Below are 21,693 nucleotides of genomic sequence, written 5' to 3' on the forward strand. Positions count from 1 at the left end.
TTAGCTGTTATGTCAATAAGGCTTATGGGTCTGTAATTTTTAGGGTCTTCCTTGTCTCCTTTTTTGTGTATGGGAACTATGATGGAAAGTTCCCATCCTGCTGGAATATGGCCAGTGTTGTCTATGTATGTAAAGAGTCCTGCCAGTAGTGGGGCCCACCAGTCAGTCTGTGTCCTGAAAAGTTCTGGTGGTAGGAAGTCTTCGCCAGGTGCCTTACAGGATTTCAGCGACTGAATGATGTGTTTAATTTCTATCACTGTCACTGGTAGTCAAGGAGGAAGATTATCAAGGGTCAGAGGCTCAGTGGTCATCTTTTCTGGATAGTCCTGCTTGGAACTGGCAAATAGTGTAGTGTAGAAATCCTCCCAGACTGAAGCTGAAATGGGGATATCAAGTAGGAGCTTACGCTCCTTCAACATGCCAGATACGGTATTCCAAAATATGACTGGGTTAGACCCTTTCGCTGACTCTTCTAGCTCAGACCAAACTTTAGCTGTATATTGAGCCTTCTTAGTGGCTGTTAGTTTCTTATAATTGCGTCTGAGCTTTAGCATCTTGGCGTGGTTGTTTGGTGTGGGCTTTCTTTGAACCAAACGCATGGCTGCTCTTAGGGTCTTCCTTGAGCGAGAGCAATCAAGGTCGAACCAGTTAGATCTTACGGGCTGTCAGTTCCTAACTGGCAGTTTGTCTATTAAGAAGTTTCTTAATGTGCTGCACAAATTGGCATATCCAGGAAGGATTCTATTTGGGTCTTGAGTAGGTGTAACAACCATTTTCACCCAAGACTGGGCCCTCTCGGATATCATAAAATTGGAAATTGCCTTAGTATCCACCTTAGACCATTTAAGCCTCCTTTTCTTGCCTCACTTCAAGGTTAGCGAGTAACCTCTTGTCGTGTGTTATTGACGATCGTAAATCGGAATTGCCGTAGAATTTAACTGCAATCGGTTGATGATCGCTGTCCTCCCTCACGTGAACTTGAATGTCTGAGAATAAGTTCGTTTTGTCTGTTGAGACATATATATTCATAGTCTGAACAGGACATTCACTAAGAAGATCTTCCCATACTCTTGTAAAATTATGACACCTAAGTAAATTATAGATGCCACCTATGACAAAATGTTGCAATGTAGGTAGCTCCAGCTAACCATGACTTCTATCAGGTTATTGCATTCCATTTCTCTCTCCCACTCTCCATTCCCATCTTTCCAGGTTTCTTTCCCCAAGAAGGTTTTTTTTTTAATTTGGTGATCACTGAGCAGGTGGTCCAGCAAGATTCTGAGAGGTCTAAAAGGACCAAGAGAAGCATACTACCCCCATTCAGGTTCCAACACAGGTCATTCAAGACAGTGCCCAATGCTGTCTCAATTTCAAAGCCAGACCTGAACCTTGACTGAAAAGAGTCCAGATAATACAAGCGTGGTGCAAGTTGGTCTGCCACCACTTTTTCAACAAACTTCCCCTAAAAGGGAGGTTGGAAACCTGACAATAATTATTTAAGACCATAGATCCAGGGATGCGCTTTTCGGATGAGGGTGCACCATAGTCTCTTTCAAGACTTCTGTTAACTGCTCCTCCCACAAAGAATAATTTCCCAAATTCCATGACAGCAAAACCATATAAGACAAGACAATTATTCTTTCTTAGCGTAGGAACATTTTCTGTGTTCTTGTTTATGCAAATATCTCAAGTCTGAATACATCTCAGGACTAAGCTATTTATAGAAAGAGACTCTTGAAGTCAAGAATTCAAAGTGATACTGATAGGAAACTGCATTGTTCTGTATAATATGGATGGAACATACCTCACAGACAAAATAATTGTAGTGCTTCATTTCTATAGTGAATTGGTATGCAAATTTTTCCCTTTCCTTTCCTTTCCTTTCCTTTCCTTTCCTTTCCTTTCCTTTCCTTTCCTTTCGTACTATCTCATGCTGTTGCATTACTCTAGCACTAAATATATATATATCAGCTTTACTAGCTAAAAACTGTCTTTCTTGAAACTCCCTTTTCTTTTGTTACATTCCTTTTGAGTTTCACTTGAACCTTGTTCTAACCTTCAGTTGCTTATAAAAAAGTGGCATGAAATATTTTCAAGACAGAAGTTCAACATCTGAATCAAGTCAATTCAGTGATAAAAGGCAAAAGCTCGATTTGAACCATGCCTTATTTATTTATTTGGCCACTCTAATCACCAAAGCAATTCTAGGCAGCATGCAACAATGTAATAAAAGTAGATTAAAAATGAATCCAGCAAAAAAAATGAAGAAAAGAATATTGATGAATATGTTGAAGAAAGCTCAGCAACAGGTTAGTGTAACACATGAATGGGTAAAGTATGGCTTAAGATTTTTAGCAAAACAAAATCAAAAATAGTGGGCTGAAGTAAAGAGTCATGGAAAAGTAAAGGTAATGATGCCCTCAAATGGAGCTCCTCTCTTGGTGTCTTTGTGGACATAGTATCAGTAACAATAAAAGCAGCATCTGAATGGATAGGAGTCTAGTGGCTGAATGTATGTTTGCATATAAAAAGCTCCCATGTTCTGTCAGTAGCTGAAAGTATTTGATAGCAGAGGATGCAAGAGATGATTTCTTCAGACACTGAAGAGCCAGTATCAGACACAGTCTGCAGTGGGACTGATTTTGTTTCCAAGGCACTGCTGTGCCAATATTTTTCCCAGATGCAACTGCTGCTTGGTGGGCACAAGTTAATCAGTTCAACATGAGAAATAATGTGTTTATTTGGAAAGACTGCCTTTGTTTTATTAGTTGTGTTTATAGTGTGATCATGTCACAAGCCATCTATAGAACTGCAGTTGAAGGAGAAATAGAATCACTGTCAATCATTTCAGGTTGCTGGGCTTTTGTTTTATTCTTTCAAAAAAGTTTGTTGACTACCCAGCACCATTACAGCTCTGTGGATTACTCTGTGCCAGCAGTTCACTGTGCAGTGGAATTCAGCAAGTTTCGAGTTTTGGATTCCTCTCCATTTTTGCTGCCATTTCATAACTGAAAAAGCTACCATCAGTGTAGGGAAAGCTGTAATATACAGGTGGAAATAACATTAGGTAGTTTGATGAGTATGCTCTGTTCTCATCCTGGCAAAAAGAAAAGAAAAGAAAAGAGGAAATTGGAAAGGCAGTGAAAGCCTTCCAGACATCTTTCCACTGGCTGGTAGGACTGAAAAAGAAGGTTGATGGATGACTGATTGACTAATCCTGGCTCATGGCTCCTGCCCTGCTGGTACACAGGGGAAGCCAATTGGTTGGGAGAGGGGTTGATCCAGTACTGTCATGCAAACATGGCCTTTGGGAATGTATAGAAGTTACATTATTGTTCTTATGATATATATTTTTCTTGGCTAGTCAGATTGTGTTTGTCAACTCCTGAGCATCACAGTTGGAGGAGAATGTAGGCAATGAGAGTAAGTCTAGAGAAAGGTATTCAAGATGACAATGCATTTGGAAACCTAGTGGTATATGTAACAGTGGAATATTTTAAGACTGGAGTGGAGAGGATCGTTTTCAAATATCTGAAGGGCTATTACGCTGTGTTGTTTCTGAGGGCAGGACTGGAACTGATGGGTAGAAATTGCATTTCGGCTTATCCTTAGGAAGCCCCTGCTAAGAGTATGAGGTTTTCAAAAGCAGAACTGGTGGACTGAAAGAATGGTGGGTTGTTTTTCACTGAAAGTATTTAAGAAAAAAACTGTAGGCATATTACAATCACATCACACATTGTTGATTTTGCATTGGGAAGCAGGTTTGACTAGATTACTTCCAAGGACTTTTCCAACTCTTTGGTCTCATTAATTCCTTCAGTAGGTGATAGCATCTGATCTAGAGTCAGAAGTCCCTAGATTGCTCAGGGGATTACATTTATTTAAAACACCTATCAGGTGAGGAGGGAGGGAGGGGATTGAGTGGTAGTGGGCTTCCAGACCCTAAAGGTATCTTGCTTTTTGAATAGTTAAAAATTGGTCCAATTTGCAGTAATTGTAGGGCAGTGTAACTGTAAAATAGACTTAGAGGATTAGGAGAAAATGAATTTGTCATGAGTTGCCCAAAGAATAGCAGTTAACATGGTTTCACTGTTCAAATTTAATTTCCTTGAATTTGAAGCTATCCCAATTAAGAAATTTTTGATTTGACAAAGCAGAAATAATAGTAGGCATTTCCAGATGATTATATTCAAAAGATTAAGATTAACATTGCTATTCTCTATAGACCTGCCAGTAAGGTAGGCAACTATAGACATACTCATATTTCCTTTTTCAGAATTATTGAACTGATCAAGGTGAAGGCTTTGTTGGTCAGCATGTGTTTCTTAGTTTTTTCTGGCTATTCTCTGCAACTCCATTAAGTGTTTAAAATTTCAAATGTAAAGTTTTTATTCTTGAAGTTTGACCTATTTTCCTTCCAAAATGAAGTATAGGAATTATCTTAATCCTGGAGCCTTTATCAACACTTCAGAATTTCCTGATGCAAGAGCCATCAGCCAATGGAAAACAGTGCCATATGAAGGGGTTTGTTCTCTTTCCCTGGAGGTCTTCACACAGAAGCTGAATAGTCATCTATAACAATGCTTTAGGAGATAATGCACTGAGCAGATAATTGGACTGGATGACCTTTGAGGTTCCTTCCAGCTGTATCATTCTATAATTCTTTATACTTTGGTAGTTATTTCCCAGTCCAAATCCAAGTGGGTTATTCATTGCCTTTTTGAGTCTTAGATTTCTATTAGTGCAAGTTTCTAGAAGTATAATCTACCATGCTGGTCCAATGCAGGTTGGTAGATAGATGTTTTTCAACTTCCCAGTCTAGGCTGAGAGAGAGTCACTAGCCCAAAGTCACTCAGTTGGCTTCCGTGGCTAAGTCAGGACTAGAACCATGGGTCTCCCCACTCCTAGTCCAGTACCTTAAACTACCATACTGGCTATCAGGAAAACTTTACAGTAATCTAAATAATCCAAATAAGATATTATCAATTATTATTCTTTTGTATTATTCTAGACACAGAGTTTTTATTTAGTTCTCAGATCAAATCGGGGGAGGGGGACATGGAAATGTTCCACATCAGGGCTGGACAACCATTGAAGGATCAGCAAGCACAACTCAGCTCCTGAGCTGCAGAGGATACTGGGTGACATCCTTGAAAGCAAAATAGCAATGAAGCAATACTTCAGCCCAGTTTTTGGCACAGGGTTGTGTTGGTTTAAGGTAGGAATGACTGCAGGAAAACCAGAAAAATAAGCCAAAGTAATTTCAGCAATATGTCAGGGACCTGGGGACTAAATACTGTATGTCCCACAAGCTAGGATATGTGCCCATCTCTGCTGTGCATGCTGACATAATGCAGTGGGACTGTTCTTCAGCTTTTGCATTCTGGAAGAAGGTTCTGACCTTTGTTAGAAGAATTAAAGTTGCACGTTATCAATTAATCCAGCTCAGATACCTTTACATTATATTGCCCACTGTTCTATTTCGGATAGTCTAGAAAGCTATTATTTTACTGCCTGCTGGTGTGTGCTAAATTCATGGAAGCTTCAAAATGGCAGATGGCACTTATTGTTTTCCTCTGAGGAGGAAAAAAACCAGCAATGTTGCTGGTGACAATTTTAAATGAAAAGTGTTGCTGAGAGAAAGGTCAATCCCACTTACTTCAGCAGCACCATTTGGAATGAAATTCCTTCTCATATCCTATATCCCCTCCTGCCATCAACCAGTTGGACTTAAGGAAATACATGGATTTCTGTTATTTGATGAATTATTCAGTAATTAATTCCCAAACTGATTGGAATAAAATCATGGGAAGAGGCTGTGGCCCTGTTCTTTCTGTTTTGTCTTGGTTCCCAAGATAAAACAGAAGCCTCCACAAGTCTCCAGTGATAACCCGTGCAGTTTCTTCAACCAGATGGCCTTCTACCTGGCTAACTTCTTCCCACACAATTTGGATTTTTCTGCAGGGTAAACTATGGATTAGGTTTATTGTCACATTTAATTTAGGCCTCCAATCTCCAACTTGAACATTAAAAGCTGCTTACAAGTTTTGCTTACCTGAAGCTCCTTTAGCCAAGTGGTCAGGAAAGTAAAAACTCACTTTTCAACCATAAAAGTATGTAGCTGTTTTTGTCTGCTAATCACAATTCTGCATTTATGTCTTGTGTATTTTCTTTATTTTCATTATCTTTTGCTCTTGTTAACCCGTAACTCAAGGTCAAAATATAGACGTATGATTTCCATTATAAAATTTAAACAAAAAAACAAAAGAAGTCGACTTGGCAGAAGAGTTCTGTTTGAAATTGAGATTTATTACCAGATATTGAATTATGGAGGACTTTTTCCTGAAGTTGAACAGGATTGACCCAGTCTGCTTTTTCCACTTAATCGTCTCACGATGTCTGCCGTGTAAATAGCTTCTTGAAGTTGCTTGCTCTTTCTTTGTGATCTGTTCCACTGAAATCTGCAGTGCAGAGATGAATGTTTTAGAGGATGGACAGGCTTACCTTATAGTGATTATTGTTCACTTACATTTCTAGATTGTCTCTATAATGTGTGCAGCTGTCTTGTAGTTCAGGCTCTGTGTTTCTCAGGTTCCAATTCTGGATTTCAGGCTGAGTCAGGGGTGGTACCTGAACTGGTTGCCAGGAAGCAGAGGAGTCAGTACTCCTGTGGGCTGTTAGCCAAGATTTTGAAGATGGGAGGGTCTCAGGAATCTGTACTTATTTTTCTCAAGGAATTTTTTTCTCTGGGATGTATAAACACAGCATGGCCCTTATTGTCTGCTCAGATCACCTGATCCAGTAGGGTTATTAGCATATGTAATCAGAGCAGTGAGAAGAAGCCAAAAAATTACTCATGAATTGCTCCTACCCTTGGTACAGAGGCTGGCATGTTTTCCCTTACTTGAGCCTTAGCAAATTTGGGAATGAGGACAAATTTAGAACTTAAATCCATCCCAACCTGTATTATATCTGCTCATTTGCTTCATCACAGTTAACTGCAGTTTGGGGGGAGAGATTGATTGGGGAATTATTATGTGGGAGGGACAAATAAACTTTTCTCCACTGGCCTTCCTGTCTAGTCCAACTGGCTCTTTGCATAACATAGTCTTTGAGTCTCAGTGTCAGATCTGATCTCTGATCTCAGACATGGTACACATCCATCTTACTCAGTTATTTATTTGAAGCACCACTTGAACATACCTGAGTGTTTTCCACAATTTTTGGAACAAACCTTTCAGCATACAGCAGTTGCATTTATTGCAGGCAAATGGGTGAATAAAATTACATAAATTCATTTTCTCAGAGGGACAAATCATTATTTGTTGATTTAAAAAATCTGAATCCCACAATTCCACAAGGTGGAAATGTGTATGAATAGGAAGAACCCAACAGCAAATAATACTGGGCAAAATGTAATGAAATATGATGTGCAGGTACTGCCTGTGGCTACAGTAAAGGTGAACCACCATTCCCATATTATGAGCCAGATCAAGACAAAGAAATCATTGGGGATAAAAAATAAATCTTATTTCATTTCATTTAAATGCAAATAAACTGATTATATATAGGTATTATAAGGATGTTGGATATTTAATAACTTCCCCATTAATTTAACCCATTAAAAGCTCCAGTTTAGCTGCAACTTTAGAAGGCTTTTGGGGAGCAATTTGCTATATACCTTTGGGCTACGAGATTAGGCCTTGTAAATTAATATGCATCTGGGCTTTGGAGTTCCACTATATTATTGGTAAGGCTTCAGTCAGGAGAGCTGAAGTACTGGGACAAAAGGTTTCACCTACAAAGGCGACAACTTGAGCTCTGAAGGGAATAAGGTTAGACTTTTGTCCAAGAACTAGAAAGCGCTGTGTTCCACCTCGCTTTGCACTTCTCTTTATTTTTCCCCCTCCTCCCCATCCTTAGTGATAGAAGCTTAAAGGGATTGTCCAGGAGTAGGATTAGGGTGGGATGTCTTTCTATGATCACAGTGACGGACTGTGCTACTGAATTGAGGTTCAATAAATCTCTGCTACTGAACTAAGGTGGGTACTGCAAGTGTGCAATCTGCCTTTCCCAACCTTTTGACCCTGGAGGAACCCCTGAGATATTTTTCAGGCCTTGGGGAACCCCTGCGCATTCAGGCTCAAATATAGGCCACAAGTTACAAAATTATTATATTTGTTTCATGTGTTGGCCTGTCTATATGCATTAACATTGTTCTTAAACTGAAAACAAAGAATGAAACTTACCTATTTAATGTGAAGTAGCCCGAATTTGAAATAATTTTTTAAATAAATTGTGATCTCCCAGGGAACTCCTAGGGACCTCTTGCGGAACCCTAGGGCTCTGTGAAACCCTGATTGAGAAACCTTGCTGTACAGTATTTTCATCCTCCCTAAAAGTTTTATTGTTCTTGAGGTTAGGGACCTAACGAACTGTGCACCTGCAAAGGTCAGATTGTATAATGTAAGGCTGTAGTTTATTTTTTTTAAAAGAGCCAGTTTGGTGTAGTGGTTAAGTCCAGGCCTAGAAACCGGGAGACTGAGAGTTCTAGTCCCGCCTGAGGCATGAAAGCCGGCTGGGTGACCTTGGACCAGCCACTCTCTCTCAGCCCAACTCACCTCACAGGGTTGCTGTTGTGGGGAAAACAGGAGGAGGAAGGGGTATTTGGTATGTTCCCTGCCTTGAGTTACATATAAAAATAATCTAAAAAAAAAATCTCTGTAACCAAGGCCCAGCTAGATGGCAGCACATAGCCAAAGTTGGGTGATCTAAAAAAAAAAAATAGCCTTGGAACTGGTTACTATTGGATGGAGACCACCAGTAAATCACAGGACTGTAAGGACCAGGCTTTTTTTTTTTAATCCATGTAAATTAATCTACAAAGTAATTTAAAAAATCTTACTGGCAAACCACATCTGTATTGTTTCCAAGAGAATTAAATGATTGTGCCCATATAGCCACCAGTCGTCAAGGTCAATGCAAAGGAGAGACTAACTTACTTTTTACATCTGGAACAAATGGCTTTCTTACAAACCACCACCAGTCTGGAAGATAATTCTTTTGGAATCTCAAAAATCATCTGTAAAATTAGTACCAATACCGGTTAATACCAGTTGTAGATTAGTGTTCTCCAAATGTCATAAATTCAAAGAGTTCTATCGTGTTTCTGAGAAGCTCTTCTGAAAATGGAAGTGTCATTATTATAGAATTATATTATTGTGATTTTTGCTGAAGAGTTTGCTGCAGTGTCTGGGCTTTGCACAGGCTGGAGTACAAGCAAAGAAATGCCCATGTCTTAAGAATGACACAGCCCATAGCAGGTACCTCTGTTTGTGTATTGTCTGTTTCATAAATAAAGGGTTGCTTTCCAATCATGCCATCTACACTCTGGAGCAGTCTCCCTCAGCCTTTCCCAACCTTTTGACCCTGGAGGAACCCTTGAAATATTTTTCAGGCCTCGGGGAACCCCTGCACATTTGGGCTCAAATATAGGCCAGAAGTTACAAAATTATTATATTTGTTTCATGGGTAGGCCTGTCTATATGCATTAACAGTGTTCTTAAACTGAAAATAAAGAATGAAACTTACCTCTTTAATGTGAAGTTGCCCAACTTTGAAATAATGTTTTAAATAAACTGTGATCTCCCAGGGAACCCCTAATGACCTCTCGCAGAGCCCTAGGGCTCCATGCAACCCTGGCTGAAGAACTCTGCAGTAGAAGGTGGGCTGGCTCCCTTGGTGATGGCCTTCCAGAAATCAGCCAAGACTGAATGTTGCCAGAGGGCCTTTGCTTGCCATCTGTAATTTATACTGTTTTATCTTGCATTGGAATGGCTATTTTGGTTTGGATATATTAGAAATGATGTTGCTTGAAGCTATGGGTTAATTTTTTCTTATGATGGACATTTTATCGCATTTATGTTAATTTTTCTTACATAGATAGTGCAATTATGTGATGTTGAACCCAGTGTGACTCAAGGTGATTCTGCAGCAATAATAATAATACTAACGTAAACGACTGTGAAAAATATCTCATCAGCTAACTTGTGGGGCAAGGGAGGGAAAGGTGAGATCTTCTGATGATGTTAACTTATTTCATAATCAAACTCCAAGATGTGTGAAGGCAAAATAGAAAAGGGAATATTTTGAGCACCATTTTTTCAATAGAAAGGAAGGATACAAATTTAATAAATAAATTCATGAAATGCTCTCCAGCCATCACCACAATAGCACTCATAGTGAGGAACGGTTGGTGTCAGCTGACTGACAAGCCTGTTTTCTCTCTCTGTATTTCCTCAGAAGTCAACCTTACTCATCTGTATAGGACCTGTCCCTAGAGAAGCATGTATATAGAGGATTGCAGCCTTCTGTTAAGAATCTTGATATGAAAGCAGCTGAATCCGAACACTAATAGAAAACTGTCATTTTCCAGGATGCTGCAAGTATCACAGCTTGGGTGTTTGCAAGCCATACAATTTATTTCATTAGTGCCAAAGTGGAGGTTGAGCATAAGAGATTTGGAATATGAAATGAGACAGAACCTAATGGGAGAGGGGGAGAAAGTAAGGCAATCCATGTATAATGGGATGAAAATAAAGCTAGACCAAATTTCACCTGGCAGTTGTTTCCAGAAAAAAGCTACAGTGGCATAATTACAAGCTCTAAATAGAAATGGTCATATTTTTTAAAAAAAATATCTATTCTGTTTTATTGTTAAATATAATTTCTTCCCACCCATCCTCCTCAGAGCATTCTTATTTCATTTTAGTAGTTAATTACATGCATCTTTTCAGTTTTATGAATAGCATGAAACTCATGCTGAATTCCAGGTTGGAAAGCATATTAATAAAGATTTATAGCTGACAGATAGAAAATGCATGTCAGATTTCTCCTGGTCCAGCCCTTGTGGCCTTGTGTACTTTGCATTTGAATCTGCTGAAAAGGTTGCTGCTTGAGGTAGGCAGGCTCCCAGAAAATCCTGTTGACAGGGTAAGATACGAATGCTGCTGCCCTTCTCTGGTTTTGATGAGGCACAGAGACCACCATGGGATGAGAAAAGGGTTTTTCCTTAAATATGTTCTCATGTAAATAAGTAAGATGAACAGGAACTGGAGCATAGCGTCAGATGCACACCAGTGGCAAATCTTTTTGTCCAAACAGAATCAGAGCTACTGAACACTGTCATATGTTTATTGGAGTTGGATAAAGCTTTGTACATAGATTAACTGAGGTCAGAATTTAGGTTATAAACTAGAAATTACCATAGATTGTTTCTGAGGGGAAGAGGGCTCTTTCACCATTTTCTGGACACTGATAGCTAGAAATAACTGATCTGATTTTACTTTCAAATTAAGGGGGGAAAAGTCTTGATTTCTGGAGGTTAAGCAACTGTGCCATAAATAAAGATGATTTGCCAATAGACTCTGGGAGGGGAGTGAGTTCTGTAAGATTCCTACATACCAAAGTAGCTAAAGGAAGAAGAAAATTCAGAGTATTTCCTTGGGTTTGGTTATTTTGATTTCTCAGCAAATGCAATTAAATTGATTCCCCTGCAAAATATCTGTTAGACTGGGACAATTGAATTGATGCAGCCTGGAAACTTGCAGTAAGGTAACTGCATTTTGAATCTAACTGGTTGTAGATCACACTTTTCTCCTGCTGAAATGAAAAGATTATTATTACCTGGGGATTTAAAATACGTGTGGATATGCATACACTTTGACATTTTGCCATTACCCTTTGTGGGCTAGAGGAAAAGGGACAGAACAGTATGATAGCAAATACATTGGCCTAGTTTAGCCTCACTGAATATACTTTTGGATGCAAGTTAGCATAATTTAGTCCTAGGAATTATGTAAATCACAGCTATTCTGTAGTTGCTATAAAGTATTGTTTCATCTAGAAGGCAAAGCAGGCACTGTAGTTGCATGTGGCCCTTTAGATAATTCTGTTGTGCTGTTTCTTCTGAACATTTTGTTCTGAGACATTGGTTTCAAAGCATGTACTGCAGTGAAAATAGGGTAATGAGGAGCATGGTGAAGCAGCAGCATTATCCCAGCACTTTGTTGCTATAGTTTATCTCAAATCTTTTATAAAGTCTGTACTATTAAACAGAATCACATAATGGGAAAAAACCAGCAGTGATGGAAGCTTTGGGTGTTTAGAATCAGGGTTTCCAACAAAGTACCTGCAGGCACTAATATGCTTGCAGACATTCTGCTAACCCCCACCAGGGCCCGTGCCTGTTCTTCCTTTTTCCCTTTTCAGATTACTTTAACTAAAAAAAAAAAAAAAAGGAAGCTAGCCTGCTACATAAATGGATGACCCTTGAATCAAACCTTTATTTCTAAGAATGCTTTTGAGCCCTGTACATATGGCCGTGGCATAGGTGTTGTGGGGGAGGGCAAGGTGTGGCTAATGACAAAAATGTGTATTGTGATGTCATGACACAACTCCGCCCTTATATACTTGCATGTGATGATGTAACGCAATTTTAAAAGGCCAGAGCTCATATTTCATCATTTTGGCATCATTATGGTTTAGAAACAAGTACATATGCTCAGGGACATTCTCAGAAAACAGCTTAGAGTTTTGGCTAGAAGTGTGCCCTCCTGTCTGGAAAAAGAATGAGGTAAGCCTAGGTGGTAACGGGAAGAAAACTTGCTTGTTACTATATAAATGTTTTATAAGCGGTCATACCCACAATAACAGAATACACTTTCAAAATCCCTAAGGTGCCCATTGGACCCAAACCATTGGGTTGCACTAACTTAGAATGTGTACTTTTATTGCAGTGAAGAGTTATTTAGTGAAGCAAAACAGAGTAACATTCAGCACCACAATATATTCAGAAATTTATGTCATTCTTAGCATCAATATAATCACAGAACCATAGAACATATAAACTGCCTCTATGAATTGAGCTTGACCAGTGCAAAAATGATTTCTCTCCAGGAATTAAAAAAAATGGCATGTGCCAGTCTGAGTGGCATTTCAAACAGAAACTGCATGATAAATTAGTGGGATACTAGATTAAAAGGAAGATTTGCATTTCTATTGTATGAACTTTCTGTATTTGCTTCAGAAATAATATGGGCTCCAGGTTGAAAATAGCTACAAGCCAACTCCCTTGGTGTCAGCAAGATTATAAATAAGATACTTTCTCTTTCAAAGTACATGTTTTAATAAGGCCATTTGAAATTGTGCTTCTGTGCAGCTTGCCTGCTGCATGGATGTGCAAGAAAAAATAAATATTTGTCCTAATAAAGGCTACCTTCCTTCTTACTTCCAAGCCCCAGAGGAGATCATAATCACAGAGAATTGAACAGGAAGATGCTTAGAGTCTGTTTCCAAACTGCACCATCTGCAGTTTTGTCAGAAAACTGTACAAACAAAAAAGCCTAGCTTAGGGCTTGTGTCACGTTTTGTTCTTCTCCTGAGCAGCCTTCTGCTTAAGAAACACTTATGTAGCTCCCCCACATATGCATATCTGCCTATGGTAACAGTGAGAATGGTTTGCCTAGAGGCTGGGAAACCCATGCGGGCACTTGGAGTTGAGAAAAACACAGGAGAGAGACAGCCAGGAGTGCGGTACTGTAACCCAAAAGTGATGTGGAAATAGGGCTTTTAGGAACACGTGGTGTTCCTTTCCAGTCTCCCAAGTCCAAAGAGGCAAGGGACAGGGACAGGTGTTCTGAATATGAATGAATGAAGCAAAATCTAGCTGGGCAGCAGAGAACCATGCTTCTCTAGCTCACGAAACACTTCCAAAACCTGCCACTCACCCAGCCCTTCTGGAATATTTGATGGGGCTCAGAATTTGAGAGAAACTATCTAACATAAGGCTCTACATCCAACTGCAAACAAGTAGCCAGATTCCAGCATATCAAGGTTACTGCTGGCTTTGTCTGAACTGGAGGGAGGAAAATAAAATATTCACACGTCCCCCAGATCTGCATTATATAACTGTGCATCTTTTGCCCAGACCTTTATTAAAGAGCCAGGAAATCATCTGTAGCCCTTTGCCTTGTCGTACTTCAGGGCTTTTGCTCTTAGATGCAAAATAAGCCACCAAGAGTCATTTAGGTTCAATATATAAATAAAACAAACTCTCCTGAGAAATGGGAAATAATCTTGCACTCAGTCTTCTGGCTTAAACTCCATTGGTAGCATTTAAGCAACCTGATTTAATGCCCAGAAAAGGATTGTAGCTCTGATAGGGACTTGCAATAGCTAAATGCTGTTTGCCTCTGCCTTCCCTTCCTGGCATAGGAAGTGGTGCTCACTGCTGTGGCATGTGCATTTCCAGCTGCAGCAACAGCTGAAATAGCACTACTGGCTCAACCCTCCAAGGCATGGCAGCATCATAGGGTTACAGTGGCCTTGAAGGTCCTCTGCTCTTACCGTTCACTTGATGACCAGGTTTTCAATATCAAGTCATTCCCAACAGGAAGAACTGACGTACCTGAAAAATGCAGGATGATCCTCCAGAGTAGAGATAGCTGAGGAGCCCAGACCCAGAGTAACCCAGGTTTAAGTGATGCCAGCCCATATAGCATACAAGGCAGACAAACCCTATTCAAATGAACTAAGAGGCCTCAAGTATATTGAGAAGATCCTGACTATGAGTTCAGACTTACCTTTATCTAGGGTGTGCTTTGATGTTGCCTTTGCTCCAGTGAACTTTAGGAGGACTTTGACACAACAGCCTCTGACAAATGTCAGCTTCATTCACTGTCAGTTACATTCCAGGGGTACAAAGAGGGCAGAAGGTTTGGCTGTCCAGCTTTTTGTGGTGAAATGTTGCACCTGAGGCAAGCAGGTGAAAGGTATAGTTTATAGGAACACTTGAAAACCAACCAAGAGATGCAGATGTGCACAGAAGGTGTTTTGAAGCTGGACTTCGCTGTCTAATGTTCCTGTTCCCCAAAGCTCTGCAGCAACCTGGAGTGCTGAAACGCCATCAGTAAAGTTGACCCAGTTCAGCATTATGAATTATGTTCAAATAAATTCAGTAGGACTCAAGCCTCATACTAACATAGGGTATTTTTCTTTTTAAAAAGTGTGTTGGTAAGAACCTAAATGCAACTGGAAAGCTGCAAATCTGAACCATTTAAACTATAAAACATCAACTAAACCCAACGGGAATAGGCAATTTGCGGTCTGTTGATGTCAGCTTTCCTCTGTCTGCTGGGTTTGGCCTGGGGAGCTCGGACCGCACCACGGTATTGATCAGTACATTCGGGACAGTTCATTCCCCTTTTAACCATAGCAGTTTGCTTTGCTGTGAAAAAGAAATGTTGTGTTTGGCAGCTCCCACTATAGCAGCCATTTTGTGGAGCCATTTTGTTGACTACATTCTGCAGAAATGAAACCTTCCTTTTTTATTTTCCTGCGCTGCTTGGCAAAACCTCCTTTGGAGTCCTTGGTGCTCCCTGAGCCTTGTTGTTTTCTTGCAGACGTTTCATTGCCAGACTAGGCAACATCTTCAGTGTGAGAAGGGAGTGGGGTTTGTGCATGTTTTTGCTCTCCTCAGCTATCACTCAATTTCTGGAAAGTAAAAAAAAAAAAACATGCTGGTTTTAAAGTTTGATAAGATTAGAAACGGTACTGCTTTACTACTGCAGATTGGAAGAAAGAGGATATGATCTAGTAACCAAATTCCTCATTTTATCTACTGTGCACTGAGCCTTAGGGTTGGTTCTGACAATGGAAAAGAACGCCTCGGCACCACAAAAACAGGCAACGGATGGCCCAAGAGATTTTTCTGTTTTGTCTAGCTGTCTTATATATTTATGGATGTTATAACTTACACGAACAGAAGTTTCACAGCACACATCTTATTCATCTTGGCAATTTTGTTTGTCCTTGATTTTGTTTTTTTCCAGCCAGAAGAACTCACCAATGCACTGGAAATAAGCAATATTGTGTTTACTAGCCTCTTTGCCCTAGAAATGCTTCTGAAGCTTCTTGTGTATGGCCCTTTTGGTTACATCAAAAATCCCTACAATATCTTTGATGGAATCATTGTAGTGATCAGGTAATTAAAACCAAGTTTTCTTTATTACCATAAGTAGTTGCGGTCTGTAACATTTAATCCATTCATTTATTCCAGTACCACCCTATTTCAAACTGATTTCTTCCAACTGGATTGTGGAATAAAGCTGTGGGAACTTTTTTTAAAAAATGGGTTGAAATGTTTTTTTAATATATTAGTTCTTTTGCTCATGTGCTGTATATAGTATGTTCTCTCGAATTACTGACAATTCTGAGAGTTCCAATTCGTTTGAAGGATGCCCAGTCAAGATAAGCTACTTTATGGCAATAAGTATTGTCATAGTTACATGCAATCACATTTATCAGCTTCCTTTTCTGAGGAGGAGTTATAGCCTCTAGTACAGAGGACTATTCAGTGTAATCCACCCACTGCTATTCTCTTCCTTCCATATAGCACTCGCTATAAATAATAGGCCTGCCTAAAGCACATACCTGTTTACTTTTATATCTAGCTGGCCACTTACACATCTCTTTACAAAAGGATGAAAGATGAGATTTGTACCTGCTAGTGTATGAAAAGAGATCCAACTTTGAACAATGATTATAATTGAAGTAGAAAAAAATATGGCTCACCACAGTGAAGAGTATGAGTTGCATGTCTGCTCAGGCTGCTGTCCAAATGCTAACCACTGTTGATGGGTACCATAAGACTATTGCCTTCTCATTTCGTAATTCTTTATTTTTAAAGCAGCTTTGGTTCTCCAAGTAAAGGGCTGCTTCAGTGAAGAACTCTACTTTGTAAATCAGGACATATCGATAGCTTATTAATATTCATTCCCTGAAGAAAATGCAGGGCAAATTATAGGTGGCTTCTATTTGCAGAATTCCAATCGAAGAAATCCATTAACAATGTTCCCCATGCAACATTTATCCTCAGAGCACCTCTGTGCCTGCTTTTCTACTTTGGTGCACTTTTAGGACACATAACAAAATCTGTTTGAGTGCATGTAGGAATTAAAAAATACAACAACTATGAATGCCTTTGTTTTTTTCAGAAAGTCTTAAACCATGCAAAACATTGAAATGTATGCAGTTCTTGACTGGAAGTATTATTATTGTAAGCTTCTGTCCTTTGGAAGTTTCCTCAGCGATCATAGGATTCAGATCTTTCTCTCAAACATTTCCAACTCTTCATCTAATCTAAATATTCCCAGTTAAAGAACATGAGAAGAAAAAGCCCTGTCAGTGAGTGGATGGCCATATACAACACCTTGCTGGGCTCTGTTTCTCCTCCCAGCTAATTTATTTTTAAAAAATTCCTTCTGGTTGAAACCAATGGCAGAAAATTAACCAACACCACCCAACTAATTCTTGATTTGGGGGATAAGCGGAAAGCCAGTCTGATTTCTGTTCTGGTGGACCTCCCATAATACCTCCAGCATTACTCTTTTGTGTCTCTTTCAATGTCAGCGTTCCAGTGTAATAAAGAATTGCCTTCAGACACTCTGAGAGGAGAATTGCTATGCAAGGAGATATTTAAATTTAGAGGCAAAGTTCTGAATCTGATGAATCCCGTGGTCACTGGAACAAACTTCCAAGGACAAGAGACTTGCAATAATAATACTTTCTCTCAAACGCTAATTTATTATGTTAATATTAAATATATATTCTCTTTTTTTCTTAGTGTGTGGGAGATAGTTGGACAGCAAGGTGGAGGCTTATCTGTTTTACGAACCTTCCGTCTTATGCGAGTTCTAAAGCTGGTCCGGTTTATGCCTGCTCTTCAGCGCCAGTTAGTGGTCCTCATGAAAACCATGGACAATGTGGCCACCTTCTGCATGTTACTGATGCTTTTCATCTTTATCTTCAGGTAAGTTCGTAATAAAAACTCCTACCTGAGCATTGAGACTATCATCAGAGGCTCTGCTTTGAGTGCTTTCACATGCTAAATTTTAGCAGGTGAGAGTAGACCTTTTTAGTGACGTCTCCAACTATGGAGTGCCTTCTCCAGAGTGGCCTGCCAACTTCCAACTTTTATTTTATTTCAGTGTCAGGCAAAGACCTTTATAAAAAAAGAAAATTAGAAGTATCAGGCCTTTTAATTTTCTTATATTTCTTAGATTATTTTGAGCTTCTTAGTCACTTCTCTTTTTAAACTATTGTTTTAATTGATTATTGTTTTATTGTATATTACTTTGCATTTATTTAGTTTCTCGTTTATTACTTAAGAGCTTTTCCTGTAGGACAACTAACACATTTTAGATATGAGTAGATAAAATAAACAATCATTCCTGATTTCAGGTTTGTTTATATTGCAATTTCTGACTTTAAGATGAAATTACCCACATTTAAAAGGGGGAGTAATTTCTGCTACAGCTATTCCTTTTTTCATCTATGTAGCTCACTATTACTACATTAGAGGTGGTCAGAATTTGAAGACAGATAAACATTTTTTGGAAGCACTCAGATTTATTTATTTATTTATATTTTATTTTCTATCCCACCTTTATTATTCTTATAAATAACTCAAGGCGGTGAACATACCAAATACTCCTTCCTCCTCCTATTTTCCCCACAACAACAACCCTGTGAGGTGAATTGGGCTGAGAGAGAGGGACTGGCCCAAGGTCACCCAGCCGGCTTTCATGCCTCAGGCGGGACTAGAACTCATGGTCTCCTGGTTTCTAGCCCAGTGCCTTAAAGAGTCTGAACGTTTTGGATGTCTTCATAATATAGGAGGCTTGGCTTTGTTACCCCATATCCTGTATGTTTTTACACTTTATATAAGCCACAATACAAGCTGCATACTGTATATTTGCCATACCAAAGTTGATAGAAAATAACTGATTAAAACTGAGCTTCCTTTTTCTTTAGTGTGAGGGAGCAGAGGGGTAAGGAACTTGCTCCAAATGTTCCTTAGTTCTAAATTCTAGCTCTTTAATCTCTCTTTTAACCTATTTCTCCTTGTTATTCAGTATCCTTGGGATGCATCTCTTTGGGTGTAAGTTTGCTTCAGAGAGAGATGGAGACACTCTCCCTGACAGGAAGAATTTTGATTCCTTGCTCTGGGCCATTGTTACTGTTTTCCAGGTAATACATCAATTATGGCCCATAATTCTTTATTCTGTAAATGCCTGTCACGTGAAGCAATTTACAGCTGGGATTTTTGAAAACAGCGTAGTGAACATCAATTGCTTCTTCATAGACACATGTCAATAATGGTGTAATGAAAAGCAAGTAACAGATTTAGTAATTAAGGCATTAAATAATAAATAAAGCCCTAGTATAACTTGGCCTTACAATTTCTACCTACATGCCTATGTTCTAAAATAAAATATGACCATTTAAAGAAAGGTCATCTAGCAGCACAAGTTAAGGTATCTGTAATTCTAACCCAGAATATTGAACTTCCTTGAACAAAATGGAGTTAGCATTCTCCAAATTGTGAAAGACTGAGATCTGATTTGAACAAATTGTTACAGTCAGGAATGATGGCAAAAAGAGCTAATTATTTAAATAAAATATGGAAACATTGAGATAGATAGACAGACACATATACAGAGACAGTTACTGCAGCCCTTTTCAAGTTTTTCTTTGTGTTTAATATTGCTGGTGATGCCACCTAGGCTTGAAAACTGAGGCAGCAACCAGTCAGGAGAATGTTAAGGACAATCAGCCACATCTGGCCAGAAGCAGTGAGTATTATATATTATTCAGCCAGCTGTGAACCTTCTTTCTTTGTCACTGAAAAATTCATTGCAGTCCAGAAGGGTAAGGCAATGTGTGCACAGTTCTGACACAGAGTCTCACTGGTGAGAGACCTCATGAGGTGGAGAAGGCCTAACAAGTTCTAAGTGTAACAAGTTCTACCATTTTCAAAAATTACCTGTGTGCATGATGCTTAGCATTGAGGAATGAAACAGTTTTACCTGGACCATAGGTTGGTAGGAAGGTGAGTGCACTTTAAGGTTGTCTCGCATCAAATGGTTCCTCTTTTCGTTCCAGATCCTGACTCAGGAAGACTGGAATAAAGTCCTCTACAATGGCATGGCTTCTACCTCTTCCTGGGCTGCTCTCTACTTCATTGCCCTCATGACATTTGGGAATTACGTTCTCTTTAATTTGTTGGTTGCTATCTTGGTGGAAGGCTTTCAGACGGAGGTAAAGCCTTGAAGAACTTCTTTGATTTCTCTTTGTTAAAGAGAGTGTGGAGGGTTCGGAACCCATGTTTGTATAATGATTAGAATTTCCAAAAGAAGCAGTTGCTTCAGTAAAAGCCAGGCCCTTTAGTTGGTATCAAAGACTCAGATTCAAGTGTTGTGAAAGAGCGCATGATCATGCAAACACATTGCCTTTGAACCAAGCTTTGTTGCATTTAGGAGCCAAATTCAAAGCTGCCCCATAAATATGCATGAGACGAGTGATCCTATTGTCCCATTTGCTGCTATCTCTTTGTGGACATTTTCCTGCCTCCATAAAAGCAACACTTTAGCGTCTTTTATTTATTCCATTTTTGCCCACCCCCTTTGGATTGATTTACCAGAGGCTACATCTTTCATTAAGTAGAGTCCACCTCTGCCACCATTGCCAGGCAGCTGAAAGAAAGACATTTGAACTGTACTTGGGATGGTATCCACCTTTCACAGCAGCCTAGAAATATTTTACATAAATAAGATCAATAAACTTGGCCTCAGTAATTTTATTGGCAAGCCAGTATGTCTGCATCTTGCAAAAGCTAGCCATCAGGCGGTTCCTCCTGCAGACTCAGGGAGGTGGCAAGTAAGCCAGCCTTAAAGCAATAAAATACAAAATGCTGTGTTGCAGGTCTCAAGGTGGCAGTGTTCAACACAAGCCCCCAGGCATGGGTAGCGTGGTTGGGATTATGCAGTAGCATCTAGGAGTGGGCTTCTAAATCAAAGTGATATTGATAGTGTGGTTCTGTTGCCTGCTTCTCTTTCTAGCCTACTCATTTGCAGTATAAAAAAAACATTTTAGAAAACCTCCAGGCTTTGTATTTATTTTCATCCAGTCTGGTATAGGGAGAAGATTTATGGAAGCCTCTTAGGGCAAAGCAGCCATGATCTCTCTGCTTAATCCTATTTTACTTGCTGACTTCATTTAAGTTCTTTGTACTTGGCCCTGTGCTTGGGCCTCCATGTCCTAGTATTTTTTCTCTGAAATAATGCCAGAAGGAAGGGCTACTGTGCCAATCCCTCTGAGCAGCCAGTGGTTTCTTTCCAAAGATCAGGTGGGGCTTCACACCTCAAGAAGCAGAGCCACAACTGCCTTTCGGCTTTTGTCAAATGATTAACGGGGTGAATCTTAGCACATCTATCAACCTGCCTGGTTCTCTTGCTGCCAGTGATTGCTTTGCTCTGAACGTCTGGACACTAATATGATTCCCCAAGTCTAAACCAGAAAGTTGTTGTATTCAGAATGTCCCCTGATGTGAATTGGCATGGCTTTGTGATGAGCTCAAATGTCACTATAAACAAATGTAGGATCTTTGCTTATTTTGATTGGTGTTGCATGTCAATCCTTGAAAAAGGACTGAAATCAAATTGGGGGGCTGGGTGTGTCAGCCCTTCAAGGTAGACCAGAACAGGCATGGTGGGGATTCCAAGAATGTTCTTCTGTGTAAGGTAGAATAACAGAATCTTGAAATCCTGTCAGGGTTTTTCTCTGTCGCATCTG

General features: G+C 39.5%; 1 protein-coding gene across 1 annotated transcript in view; it reads left to right on the forward strand.

Moving 5' to 3' along the window:
- The window catches only part of CACNA1G (calcium voltage-gated channel subunit alpha1 G), a 216,038-nt gene that overhangs the window by 71,864 nt on the left and 122,481 nt on the right, over positions 1–21,693 (forward strand). The window contains exons 9-12 of the mRNA XM_063293237.1: positions 15,891–16,042; positions 17,684–17,869; positions 18,975–19,089; positions 20,005–20,160. Of these exons, the coding sequence (XP_063149307.1) occupies positions 15,891–16,042; positions 17,684–17,869; positions 18,975–19,089; positions 20,005–20,160 (609 nt within the window). The remainder of the gene's footprint in view (positions 1–15,890; positions 16,043–17,683; positions 17,870–18,974; positions 19,090–20,004; positions 20,161–21,693) is intronic.

Source organism: Candoia aspera, chromosome 2 (assembly GCF_035149785.1).
Source record: "Candoia aspera isolate rCanAsp1 chromosome 2, rCanAsp1.hap2, whole genome shotgun sequence".
Taxonomy (NCBI): Eukaryota; Metazoa; Chordata; class Lepidosauria; order Squamata; family Boidae; genus Candoia; species Candoia aspera.